The sequence below is a fragment of the Chelonoidis abingdonii genome, chromosome 4 (assembly GCF_003597395.2).
Source record: "Chelonoidis abingdonii isolate Lonesome George chromosome 4, CheloAbing_2.0, whole genome shotgun sequence".
In the NCBI taxonomy this organism is placed as follows: Eukaryota; Metazoa; Chordata; order Testudines; family Testudinidae; genus Chelonoidis; species Chelonoidis abingdonii.
Window position 1 is genome coordinate 68,513,528 of NC_133772.1, and position 14,666 is coordinate 68,528,193.

At 37.3% G+C, this 14,666-nt stretch overlaps 1 protein-coding gene across 6 annotated transcripts in view; it reads right to left on the reverse strand.

The window, feature by feature from the left end:
- The window catches only part of SHANK2 (SH3 and multiple ankyrin repeat domains 2), a 673,265-nt gene that overhangs the window by 30,016 nt on the left and 628,583 nt on the right, over positions 1–14,666 (reverse strand). The window contains exon 21 of one of the 6 annotated variants that reach the window (XM_075065253.1): positions 11,447–11,467. The exons of the other annotated variants lie outside the window; for them this stretch is intronic. Within the exon in view, the coding sequence (XP_074921354.1) occupies positions 11,447–11,467 (21 nt within the window). The remainder of the gene's footprint in view (positions 1–11,446; positions 11,468–14,666) is intronic. 6 annotated transcript variants of the gene reach the window in all.

The following is a 14,666-nucleotide window of genomic DNA, read 5'->3' on the forward strand; positions in this document are numbered from 1 at the left end:
TTTAGGTCCCCCCCCCCCAATCATAGCTGTAGAGCAACTGTGATTGCCAACAGCATTTATCCTGTGAACAATGGCCTCCCAAGCCTTATCTTTTATGTATGCATTATTTTCTCACTGCTCTCTCCAAACAGTATGTGATCCTATTTGAGGACATTGCTCACCAGGATTTTTTTTTTTTCCCTCATGTAAGATAAACTTCATTTTCCTCTCTCCTGGCTGTGTCTTCCCTTGACTGAGGACATTTTGTGGAAATGTGGGTGCAAGTGCTTCCCTATGCACAATTTAATATGGAATGAGGAGTGGTTAATTATGCTATTGAAGAGGACATTGCAAGTGTGCTTAATCTAAATCCACCCATATATAAAAATATACTCCCACCAACTGAAAATGACTAGACTTTTTGCACTCACATCAATCATCGGCTCTCATTACAGTATGATCTACTCAGCACCATTTCTGATTTGTTCACATTTGTGGCTGGAACCCTCACCCTTTTCATGCTTGAAACAAACAAGTAATGAGTCTATCACATGTTTTGGGGAGACAATTTGATAAGAAATTTATCTGGGGCTGTTTGGCTAAATAATACAATAATTTAGTCCAAAGAGCCTGCATTTTTCACTCTCAGGCAAGGGATATGTGGAAGCACCACTGTAAGACTATCACATCTAAATAACAACAGCTGCTGATCAGCACTAACTGGTTGTTCTGTAGTGTTGGTGCTAGGATGTCATATCTATGCCCTGGCACCATGTTTCTCTTTAAGGACTACATTCTGCTCTTTGATACACACCATGTGCTGCTCTTAAGAACTTCAGCTGGAGTTGTGCATTTCTGTCTGATGGATGGTTTTGAGATCAGATAAATCATTTTTGTTAATGGGCTTGTTTGTTTATTCAGGAGTTCCTGGAGTGATTTTTATACACATTTTTGTTCTTAATTTTTAGGATCCCTTCTCAGAGACCCAAGGATCCTTCTATCAGCACATTTATACACTGACCTGTCTGTCTGTCTAGATTATCATTAGGGTCCTCATCACTCACTATCTGAATGCCTTGATTATTATATTTATCTAAAGGGCTACTTACAGTTAATAATTTAATATAATTATTTATTTTGATTAATTTTCATGCTGGATATTATTTGTGCATTTAATATATTCACTATTTTAAAGTATTCACATTCAAAGTATTCACATTCGGTCTGTGTCTGATTGGACTGTCCAGTTGCATGTTTTATGGAAAGTGAGGATGAGATCGTATTTGTAAAAAGGTATGAGCTCCTTATGGAAATGAATATTAGGGACAAGTTGTCATGCAATCATTGGCTCTTCCACTGCATGAAAATTTTGAAAGGGACTTGGACATTATCCCTCTGTAATACCTGCTGCCTTTGCAATTCTATTTCCCCTCAGACAGCCACAGCTTTTATCTTTTAGCAGCTACAGTATAGGACCATAAAAATTAGTTCTCAACACTTCTCTATTAGAGTAGACATGCAAAAACAGGGGCCTTCTTTTTACCACACAAAGCAAACACACATTCCAGTTAATTTGTATGGAATTAGAGAGATAAAGGGAATATATATTCTAGTTGTACCATTGGTCATACAAAATGTGTCATTCTTTTGATACATCATCAGAAATTTCCCCATATTTGAATACTCCATTCTCCTGCCAAGCACTTTGAACAGAGCCCTCCTAACAATGGTAAATAATAGAAGTCCAAGAATTTTTTTTAAAAAGAGCAAAAACAGAAAAAAACCACTAATTTGTGAATTAGTGGGGGGGCATTATTTTTGTTTTTCGCACGTATTTGGGCGATATTTATGAAAGTGTCTGTGACCCTGGAAAGTTTCACAAATATTAGCACAAGTGGTTATTTCTCTAAAAATGGAATTATGAAAGTTTACAATTTGTCATTCTCCTACTTAAATATTTTCTTTCTCCAAGTCAGGGAGCTGAAACGGTATCATCTGGCATAGTATCATCACACAAATGACAAATATTCTAAGCAAACAGTTTGTGAATAACTAATAGACTGATAGATAGTTATTAAAACTATTGGCGAATACTTATGAATAATGAATACATTCACAGATACTGGGATAGGTTTACTAACTAACCACTAATGAAAAAGGGACTAAATTCATAACTTATATTATTTTCAACAAAGCACTCAACCAACCCAAATAACTATCTTTTTGTAAGGTTTATTAAATATGGGCATGGGGGTATCACAGGCATAGCCTTACACACACTTTCACTCATTGCAGGACAATCATGGAAACTTTAGCTCAGGGTCAAGAGCTCAGGCCACACAGTGTCAAAGGTATCAGTTTCTGCCCAAGAAATCCTTTCCTTGATGACTAAAGGTTGCCCTGATAAATTCAGACTGGAACTCATTAATATAATGGCACCAGTTGCTATGCTGGAACAGTGAAAGTTGTGTGACAGTTACCATAGTGGAAATGAAAAATTTGGTTTGCCTAGAAACTCTACTGCTCAGCTGGAGGAATGGATGGCCAAGGGGCTCACTGCCCTGACAACTGGTGACAGGAGAATTAAAACCAAAAGTTCAACTGTTACCTGAACCAGCTGCCTCAACCCTACCTCCTGGCAATGGGCTGCTGACTCCTCACAAGCAACAGTAAATATGCCAGGTCATTGGTGCAACAAAAACCATAAATATCTAACAAAATGTGAATCAACAAACCAATTTTGTTCTTAATTGGCTTAAACAACATTTCTCTCTTTTTAGAAGAAGTTTTAAACATAGTGGGCACAAGCACCATGTTGTGGCTGCCCATGATGCGATGCCAATGGCAAAGGAAAATGTGAGGAACTGTCCAGATTCCCTCTGATCTCAATGATAATTTGCATCCAATCAAATAATGCCTGTACCCACATAAGGCAGCTTGTTGACAGTGGTACATAAAACTGCACAGTTGAACACCTGGCTTACACTTCTCACAAAGTCATTTTATTTCCTGGCAGCATACAAACACCTTAAGGGGTGACGCACCAAGCTTTGATGGTCTCATGAATTTTGGACTCATTCCATGTCACTGATCCCACCTTGCCCTGACACAGTGAGACTAGCCACAGCCCAATTTGTCCAGTAGGGAAGTCAGAAAGGAGTGCGCACATGGTGAGCGGGGAAGATACCAAACATCTGGGAGTTTAGGGTCTGTTGCCCTTTTAAGTTTAACGTCTGGTCACACAGCATGCACCCGTTTTCCAAAATCAAAATCAGATCTCTGTGGGATGGTTTCTGCTTCAGCCTACTGATTCTATTGCATTTATCAACGGACCTGACTATTTCTTTAACCTGGCCTGTGCATAGTGACTAATGAGCCAGTATTATAGGCCTCCCTTCTCCTCTGTGTTGTCAAATGAGTCCTCTGTTTCTCTGGCAAAAGACAGGACTGGCTGATTATGTGCACACTGTACTGACACTTTCATGGGCCTGTTGCACTCAGTCTTTTCTGACGTGGTAGCTTATGCAATGCTATAACTTCTTCTGATGGCCAAAGTGACACATTTGTCATTATGTGTTCATTATGTGTGCTCTGTGTTCATTATTTTGTGTTTTCCCATTCCCTGCTCTGTATATAGCAAACTACATATTCTGGAGGCTGCAGGCAGGACGTCTGCTAAATAGTGCCAGGAGACAGGATTACACCATGTCTCTGGAGGCATGGATAAGGTCATGGTGTTGGAGTACTGCCATGTAGTGCTGGCTCCTTGCACCATGAAAGGTGTTGTCACACTTGCATGGTATCGGTCCTTCAAGTTTGCCAGTAAACATTTAGAATGCTAGAGATTGTTTACATTGCGTTTTCTGATTTATAATCCAAAGAGAACCGCAAGGCCTACCCAGCTGTAGGGATAGCAGGCCAAGAACAGAGCACAGGCTACACTGGGCACTGGAGAGCAGACAGGCTCTAGGGACAGAAGTATTTAATTAATTTTTGTTCATCTGAGATAATTTGAGAGACTTAAGCCTGTGTTGTGCCTTACCTGCCACTTGGACTGGCAGTGGATCCCTCCCCTGAAGTGTGCTGCTCTTTAAGAATCCCTCCTTTTCAAATCCCACAATTTCTTTTTCACCTCTGCTACTGGATCGTTGCCATTTCCATTATCTTTAGTTTTCCCCACAAATGGAGTTGTTGGACTTGAGTTGTGGGGCAGCGTCTTCCTGCTGACAGGTAGGTGGAGATGTTCCTTAGGCACAACAAGTGTAGCCAGGAGCTCAACAACAGCTGTAATGCAGTTGAGGAGCTTCCTGGGACCTGCCACTGCTGCTCTGGACCTAGGCCTCTGCCTGTATCTGCATCATGCCTCCTGTTGCAGATGCATTTTTCAAACTGCTTAGGTACCAAGGTGATAGGCACCTTGTAAATACCTAAGATAGATACAGACAGAAACTGTGCCAGGTACAATCAATTATATAAAACTCAATGCGATGCAAATTGCATCTTTATGCTGTGATTTCACCCACTTTTTCTAGGATCTGCAATCAACCACATTCAAAGTCTCTGCATGTACATTTTTCTTTTGAAAACTGATGGCCATCCAGTATACCCATCCTTCCCGCACTCTCACTTTTGAAACTGTAGCCCTTTATGTATTTAAAGCACACAAATTCTTGATGCACTGCCTTATCTAAATGTAAGATTGCAAAGTTCATCTCAGTTTCACTGCTTTCACTAGCACACACAATGTATGCTTCATTTTTTCTTGTCATGAATCTTCAAAAAGCACTTATTTGTCTTTGTCAAATGGCAATGAGACAAATATACCTTATTATCTACCCCCTCCCTTGGAATAACTAGATGCATCTAGATCAGGGGTAGGCAACCTATGGCATGGGTGCCAAAGATGGCACACAAGCTGATTTTCAGTGGCACTCATGCTGCCCGGGTCCTGACCACTAGTCCGGGGAGCTCTGCATTTTAATTTAGTTTTAAATGAAGCTTCTGAAACATTTTTAAAACCTTATTTACTTTACATACAACAATAGTTTAGTTATATATTATAGACATATAAAAAGAGACCTCCTAAAAATGTTAAAATGTATGACTGGCACGCGAAACCTTAAATTAGAGTGAATAAATGAAGACTCGGCACACCACTTCCAAAAGGTTGCCGATCTCTGATCTAGATAGTACTGGAATTAAAGGTATACTCAGTTAGGCACAGGTATTGGAATGCATGTGTATTTTTAAAATCTGTTTGTCAACTATGTGCATTTATTTTTGTCAAAAATTTAACCGCTTTTGTGCAGTTATTTTTGGTTTATGGAGAATTTTCATTGTTTTTAGCATAGAGATCAGAATCAGAAGCGAGTGCAAATTAGGTAAGTGAAGTACAGTGGGTCTAGGCCAATGTTTACAAGCTTGTATGCTTAAAGTTAGGCATCTAATTAAGTAGACGGCCAGACTGTGATGGGTTGAGCACCTGCAATTGTGTGCTCATTAGATGTTCATCACCTCTGAAAAATCAGGCCACTCACTTATGCAGGTGTCTAAAGATAGAATTCTATGACTAACTTTAGGCAGTCATGCTGGAAACTGTTAGCCTGAGTTACCTGTACAAGTATGATTGAGCGGACAAAAAATTAGCTCAAAAGAAGAAAATTTAGCAAGGAAGACTGAAGTATAGCCAACTCTTTAGTGCACGGGGTGATAACAGAGAAGGCCTCAGCCAAAACCCTGGTTCTGAAACACTACCCTGAAGGGTAAAATTCAGATCCAAATCTGCACTTTGGGATTCTCACTTGTGAAAAGAAAACAATATAAACAATCAAAATCTGCCAAACAAATTATTTTAAAATAGAATACAGTAATGCTAAGGTTTTAAAACACTGAATAGGTTAAGCAACTAGTATATTCCAGATTCAAATGGCCTTTACAGTTTCTTTTTTAAAAAGATACCTGTGCTAAAAAAATTATACATAATAAAATATTTGCAGTTTTCTATTCAAAGTTAGGCCAACGTTCATACATAACCATTTTAAACTGCTCCATGGTGGAGAATTTGCCAGAGCGGTCATATATATTGATCAGGAACAAATGTGGACCACCGACTTGCAAGATGCTTGACATGGCCACAGGGCTCCACTCAAACAGTAGTTTGCAGGATCACACCTAGTTATAACACCAGATTCAAACATTTACCATGGTGCAAATACTGTGCAGAAAATTTAACTTCAGTGGGTAGTAAAAGGAGAAAGTAATGCCGGCTCTTACAACATAGTTCTAAATAAGCTACAGTTTCTGACCAGCAAGAAAGTAAAGATAAACCATCTAAAAAAAGTTTCCCTTTAAGAAAATTGGATAGAAATACAACATGTTTGTTTTGAAATACCTCCCATTATACTGGAAGACCAAGAAAAAGATAAAATCTAAAAATAAATATTAAAACAAAAACAGATTGATTTATATGTTTAGTTAATCACCTATAAACAGCAACACATGACACAAGAGTATTTGGCATATACCTATTCACAATTAAGAGGAATCTAGGCTATTTTTCCAAGCAGGCTTTATATGTACTTTTATGACTCAGTATATTTCACCCCAGTGCATATAGATCACGTTTGCATATTATGAACATATCATACCCTTAAAAGATAATTCTAAGAGAGGCAGACATGGATAAGTGCTATCTTTGGTATGTTAAAATTCTTATTATAGGCCCAATTTTCAAGCACCATCTCTTTAAACAGTATGTCCAATATCCAAGAAGCACAAAGACATTTAAAATGTGCCTAAAGCCTTAAAATTCAACCTACCTTACAAGGAGTTTCCTACCTTGCAAGAGGAATGGTCATTGTGTATCACTGGGTCCCTGTATACAAAATAAAAACAAGAACAGAAAATAAAAACAAAAAACCATTCCCCATCCTGCAAGCCAGGTGGGATTTTAAGGACTGAGAACAGAAAATGGCATTTGAATGTCCTGTTTAAGAGACAGCATTTGAAAACTGGGCTCAGTCGCAGAAAAAGAAAAAGAAAAAAAAGACAGACAGAAAGAAATAAAAGAAATTAAGTCATTTTTGCAATCTTATATCCTGGGAGACATGTAGTTTTCACACCACGGAAAGAAAATCAGACCACCACAAATTATCCAAAAACATTTATTTTAAGCTTTATAAGAAGTTAATGAACATGGAATAATGAACAATTTAAGAAAAAAGGGAAATGGCAAGAAGAAAAAAAGTTTTTTGGGGTGAGATGCGGGAGATTGTCGTGCATCTCCCTGGTTCCTGAAAGAGAGAGAGAACATATTAAAAAAATGAAAAAACTTTTCTATTTATGCAATTGTATCACACTGGAAACATCTGCCTTTTTCTACTGCTCAAAGAGCCCATTGCTCTGAACACAGTACTACATATTTAACTGATAACTCATAAGAATACTCTTCTCACAAATGCCAAAGCATCCCCACTCACATGGCCCCAAATGCCACAAAAACTGTTTCCTTTGAACACTTACGATTTCTTTTCCAGCTTTTCCCACACTGTTGTTTTATTTGGATGGTGAGGAAACCTTCTTCAATTGCTGTTCTGTGGCAAAGAAAAACAACTAAGTACCTGTCATGAAAGGGCTTCATGTTTAGGAATAATCAGATTAATGTGGTTTTAAAGTAATAAAAATTCATAATAATAATAATACTGATTGCAACTGACAGCTGTATGTTGATGTGGAGACCTAAAAACCTCATTTCTATTCATGACATCCAACGTTTTCAAGAGTGACAATTTTATGTGCCCAACTTGAGACGCAGACCCTGACTTTCAGAAGCGTTCAGCACCCACTGTTTACCTACTGACTTCAGATGAAATTGCCAGAGTTTGTTTCTGAAAAGTCAGACTCAAAGTATTTACAATTGGGCACCCAAAATTATGGATACTTGAAAATGTAAGCAAAGTCTTTTCTTCCCTCAATACTCTAAGTCCAAATACTTTAATATTTTAAAAAACCACAGCTATGGCAAATATATGGGCCAGATTCTATTCTCTGCTACACTGGTGTGAAACCACAGTAAATTCTCTAAAGTCTAAATAAGCACTCTTAGCTACATCAGTATAAATGAGGGCAGAATATCTATAATCACAAAAATAACAGAGGCATACAAGTTCTAAATTCTGTCCTCAAAACCCATTACTGCATGTCCTAATTAATGGTAACAATTCCAAGATTCATCATCATCACTTGTGACTACAATATCAACTAACACTTCCAACAAGTAACAAAAATATATTACTTACAAGAACATTCTACAGGTACTCTTCATTAAACCTGGAGCAGCAGTGCCATTTTTTTTTTCTTATCTTTCAATGTAGTGTCTGGTGAAGGTCTGGAAAACCTTTTTCCTATTTACAACCAATGTTGGTAGCGGAAGTTATCAAGGAAGTTGCAGAAGGGGTGTTATTTCCATTTTATTTCTGCAGACAAATCTCGATCATATATTCCACCACGTTGAAATTAAAAATGGTTTCTGAATCCAGGGCCTTCTGTTCATGATTTCTTCAAACAAGTCAACTTTTTTGTTTCAACGTTAATATAGCATTCACATATTTATTTGCTCTGGGATTTCATTGTTTCAGATGCCATTAAGGTGTGCCACCTTTGAAACAATGGACAACAGTAATGGAATGGAATATGAATGTTTGTTGGAGGACAGAGCCAATAATATTCATTTTGAATGCTATTAACTGGTATTTTTCTCATAAATCAATACTACTATTTGATGCCAGATACCTGTCAGACTTCTGTGCTGATGATTATTATATTCCTGCAAGATTGTACTAGTAGGTAATCTGGCCAAAAGTAGGGAGAGTCTTACATCTACATTTATACCTTAAGCCCAACAAACAAAAATAGATGTTTTCTTTTTGAATTGGATACTAAAAGGACACCATCTAAAACTTTCCAGTCATCACTAACCCAGTATTTTGCAATCCTTATTTGTTTTCCTCTCATCTAATCCATACTTTATTGTATCACAGTCTTTGGTAGGCTCAGCAAAAGCGGAATTATATCTGTGTTATCTCCAGTTCTTAGTTTTTCTCTTGACCATTTAAAGTTCTTTACTCCAGCTAAAACAGCTAATCCTTGCTGTTCTCTGCAGAGGCCCTAAAAATATGAAGTTGCTTGATAAATCAAATCCATTCCTTGCTAGCAAAATCATGAGCTCTTTGGACCTTTTTGGATGTAGAGCATGTATCAATCAAAAACTTAACTAAAATTAAATAGTCAAAATACTAATCGAAGATAAAAAATTAAAAACAGCTTTTCACAAGCCACATGAGTTCCACCTATTTATTTTTTAATGAATAGAGTTCAAGATTCTCTTAATTCTACTAAATATAAATTTCAAATTTCCAACGTCTATTTGTATGACTACTGAAATAAAATGACAAATTATGGTGGGGAAAAACATATCACTCAGAGTTCAATGTAATTTGATTAGTGACTTGGAAAGATGACTTTTTAGCTAATATTTTATTAATTTTTGTCATGAGGGTAATAAATTAAGTGCAATATTATGAAGATTTTCATCCCCAAATAGCCAATTAAGCAATTTTGTTTACAAATATACGATAAGTTAAATAAATTCATTTTTACTTTTTAAAATTTGTTTCTCCTCTTTACTTAATTTAATGCATGAGATTATTTGATCTTCCCCAAGACTTATGGGGGCACCTACACACACCCTAACTGTGGCTTTATAACATTATGCTGCAACATAAAGAGATTTGTTAGGTTGCAGACTGCTATGTCTCACACATTCACTAATTCTTTATCTATAAGCAACAAAAGAAAAAACAGAAAGGATTCATACTTTTAAAAAGTGTTTTGTGAAATCTGATGCTGTCCCTCTGTAGCGTGCAATTGTGGTGAGCAGAAAAATGTCAATGCAGCAGACTTAGTATTGTTGAGGTTTCAGTGGTCTGTGATATGATAACTTGAGTAGAAGCTAGTATAATGCCTAGGTAATTTTTTTCTTTGAGGTTATATGACAGTTTTTATTACCTAACTGGAATTTTATGTATGGATGTTAAATATTATCCCTATCTGAAGAGAAATACCAACAGCCTATACCCTTCCCTTCAACTAAAAGGAAAACAAGCACACACAAAAAAGTCCCCTCCCCTATAACTAGGGAACATTAAATTTATAGAGTTATCCTACAAAAATAAATGTAAAAATTCTTGATAGTCAAATAATGAAAATATATTTGTTGCTATAAAAATCTTAGTCAGAAAACCAATAACTGTTTATTCCTTCATATTCTGAAGAGACAGTTTCTAAGCAATCTTGCCTTGAGCAAAAAAAAGGTGTACCAGCAGTTGATCTTGCTAGCAGCAGAAAACAGTTCCAACATGAAGGGAGGTCAGGAAAGATTTAAAAAAAATAAAATAAAAAATGAAGAAAAAAGAAAACTAATTTACTCTGTATTATCCTAACACAATACAGAAGAAATAGTTCACTACTGAAGAGGCATGCTACCTACAAATAAATATTCTCTGTCAGCAATCATAACTTTCTTCCACTGATTATAACTATACTGAAGTATCACACAGAGGCTCAGGCAGGATTGAGGCCATCCCTTGGGTAAGGTGCTATGCAGACACAAAGACACAGTCCCTGCCCAAGAGAGCTTACAGTCTAAGAAAGAAGTGATATACAAAGGGTGAGGAAAGGAGGATACAGCTAAACACAAACAAACTTGTCTATACATATATTTATTTACATTTTGGTAAAATATTAAAGGTCAATCTGCCCCTCCACCTAGCCATCATTAAGTGGATGACTGCTGTATAGAAATCCCAGCAAATGCGGGTCTCAAGGAGAGATTTAAATGAGAAGAGGGTAGTGGCCTTATGGATCAGTTCGTGCATACGGGACAGTGTGGAAGAGGTTATATTAAAAACTGAAATTGTGCAGAGCAGCTTTCTCCAGGTCAGAATTTAAGTTGTGTGTGAAGTCCCTATTTCCTGAGACAGTGTGGTTATGTGAGTAACCTTTGGCCATTTAAGAGGGCAAGTGAAATCACTGATGTAGGACTACACTGATATCATGTTACTTGCCACAGTGTCTCAGTGATTGCCAGTTAGCACAGTAACTCTGAGGAGATGATATGCAACGGTTTGAGAAAAAACCTGGGACAGAAGAAAAATGGGGGTGGATGGAAGAGAGAAGACAAAGGAAAAAATGAGGGAAATATTTTCAAATGTGTTTTTTAACTGAAAGTTAATCCTTTATGTGTTTGCAAATTATCAGCTAAATAACTAAAAACATATACAATATTTAATGTACGTTTGACACCATAAAATAAACTGGACCATATGCCAACATTTATAGTTATGTTATTATCTTTCACTATGGAAAGGTGAGAAACAGATTAAACAAGAGACAAAATGCTTCCCCTTACCCTTCTTCTTCCGTACTGAAGCTTGGAAACAGAAAGGGAATGAATTGTAAATCAATTCTGAAGGTAAGCCCATTTTAAATCCTTGACTGATTTTTGAACACAAACATTTTTCTTCTATTCTTAAGAGATCAATCTATGCTAAATGTGGATTGTGCATGTATTTTTCAAACCACTTTAAACAAACATCTTGGCATAGCCCAGTTTATCAGGGTTTATACTTTGACTATATAGAAAATTGAGTTATAAAACTTAGATACCTTGGCTATGAAGTGTGAGATTTATTTTTTAAAATTAAAAATCATCAATTTAGGTGCTTTTACAATATATAAATGGCCTATGAAAATAGGGCATTTAACATCCTTGCAAGTTGGAAGTGGAATGAATTGTAGACAAATTTTATATACCATTAGTTAATACTTTGGATTAATTTCTTTGTAGGATAAAAGCAACTGCCACTGGTTAGCAGTTGATGGGACACCCATGCACTGTTATGGAGAACAGAGTAAAAATATGTCAATACAAGCAGAAATAGAAGGGGTTCGGAGACAGGCAACAAAAGTGATGGGAGAGACTTCCATATGGAGAGGTTGAAAAGATTAGGACTGTCTAGTTTAGAGAGGAGACTAGAGAAGGGACAGGATAGAGATATACAATATAATGAATGATATAAAAGGAAAGGAATTCCTTTTTATCCTTTCTTGCTATACAATAACAAGGGAACATTCAATGAAATTAAAAGGCAACACATTTAAAACTGAGAAAATACATTTGTACATAGCACATAAGTAGTGAGAACTCTTTGCTACAGGACATTGAGACTGAGTTTACTAGATTTAGATGAACTATTGTCAACTGTTGATGATGTCATTATTCACATATATAAATCTAGTATAAATACACACACACCCCCTCTCGTACTTCAGGGCATAAACCAACTTTTGTCCAATGGGAATTAATAAGAACGTTTCTGTATGAAAGAATTTATGCTGTACTATGCAGCCTTCTAGGGGACAATGTACCTCCAGATTGAGTTTAAACAGTATTCTTTGGGCCAAGGAAGCCTTGAAAATGGAGGGTTTGTTTAGCCCCATCTGGAGGAAATGTAGGGGAAGACATGCTTTAAAAAAAAAAGTGCAGGTACCTTACTGATTCTCAAAATCATTTCTGATTAGGATGCCAATAGCCATAAAGCCTCCACTGTGTGGAGCTAATTAATATCCCCTGGGTAAGTAGGCCTGGGACTGAAGAATGGTCCACCTTTGGGTAGAGAACAGCTCCAGCTACACAACAACAATTTTTTGAGCCAATTAAAGCATTGTTCTTTCTTGAAGGAGTTCCTTCCAGGCCTCCTTTGCTAGAAGGATGGTATGATTCCCCTGCTCACATATACATACAGTAACTCCTCACTTAACGTTGTAGTTATGTTCCTGAAAAATGTGACTAAGTGAAACTATGTTAAGTGAATCCAATTTCCCCATACAAATTAATGTAAATTTTTTTCAACAGAAAAAAACTATATATTACATATACACACAGTATACGTTTTAAACAAACAATTTAATACTGTTCACAGCTATGAGGATTGTGAAGTCTGGTTACCAACCCAAGCAGCGAAGAGAGGGGGGGAAAAAAAAAAGCCACAATCAGCAGCACTTTGGCAGCTGCTCTACCACACTGCTTCATTCTTCGGCGGCCAGTCCTTCCCTCTGAGAGGGACTGAAGGACCCGCCACTGAATTGCTGCCGAAGACCCGGGCGTGCCGCCACTTTGCATTGGCTGCCCCAAGCACCTGCTTCCTGAGCTGGTGCCTGGAGCTGGCCCTGGCTGCTGCTCTTCCTGCAAGCAGTAGGCAAAGCAGGCAGCTGCCAAATGACATTAGAAGGGAGCATTGCACAACAACTTTAAACAAGCATGTTCTCTATGTAACAATGAAACAATGTTCTCTAATGTAACAATGAAACAATGTTAACCGGGACAACTAAGTGTGGAGTTATTGTACTTGGGCTCCCTGTCACTGAGAAAGTGCAAGTATAAACAGCAGTGTACCTTAATGGCAGTGGAGACACCGCTTAGTCGTACTGAGTATGTGCCTATGGGGTTCAGGAGGGTTTGTACTTTGCATAGCTAAGCCGTGGCTCCACTGTGGCTACATGTGCTTCTGCAGCGATATTGCTATTTATACTTGTGCTAGCTTGATAAGAGCTAGCAGAAGCATGTGTATGAGAGCAGGGGAATCATACCCCTATCTCATAGTGTAGACATAGGCTACAGTATGACAGTAGAATTGTAAAGAGGGAGATTCCTATATTTCTCCTCAGGCTCCACAGTGACATGGAAGACTTTGGCAGTGGGTGGGTAGGAGGGCTGCCTAAACAATATTTTGCTTACGGCAGATTTGCATGATAAACCAGAACGGTTTCAAATTAAACAATTTTAATTCTCTGTGAAGGAAAAAAGTCTCACATTTTAAACCCCGGAGGAAAAACATTGGTAATTAACAGACAATAAAAACTTACATTCAAATAACTAAGATTATAACAAAAAATAATCAAAAGCTATGAAAATCTGAGATGTGTACAATCACCACACTAGCCTAAACCAATAGAGTATAATCTCTGGTTGCAATATGACCCAAAATAGTTAGAGCCTGTTTCAGTATCCCTTTCTTGGTCAGAACTCCCACTTAAAGACAGTGAGAGTTTTCATCCCTTAAGGAATGGGTAGTGTCCTTCCTTCCACATAATGTTAGTGCTTTCAAACGTATCACCTTTATTTTTTAATGTGGTTAATTATCCACAAGACTTGACTCCTTTCATCTGAATGATTATGAAACCTATATTGTTAAATTCATGCAGGATCATAGTAAGGAAAGAAGAGACCTAAGAGATGATCAAGTCTATTACTCACTAAGTGAGATAGTTCCTTTATATAAGACACATCAGATATTTATCCTAGCCAGATAGCTGTATCTAAACATACATTTATTTTTGTCTTTTGCAAATACTGTCAGATCATAACACATTTGATAGCCTAGGCTGATGAAGTACCACTTTTCTCCTGACCCAACAGGAAAAAAATGTTCCTTTCTTCCTGTCATGTAGACTTAATCAAATCCCAAGCAGTTATACAAATCTACAATATACACCCTACGGCTGGGACACCTACATTTACATCACTTAGAATTAGAGAGCCAAAGACTAAAATGCTCATCATTTTGCAT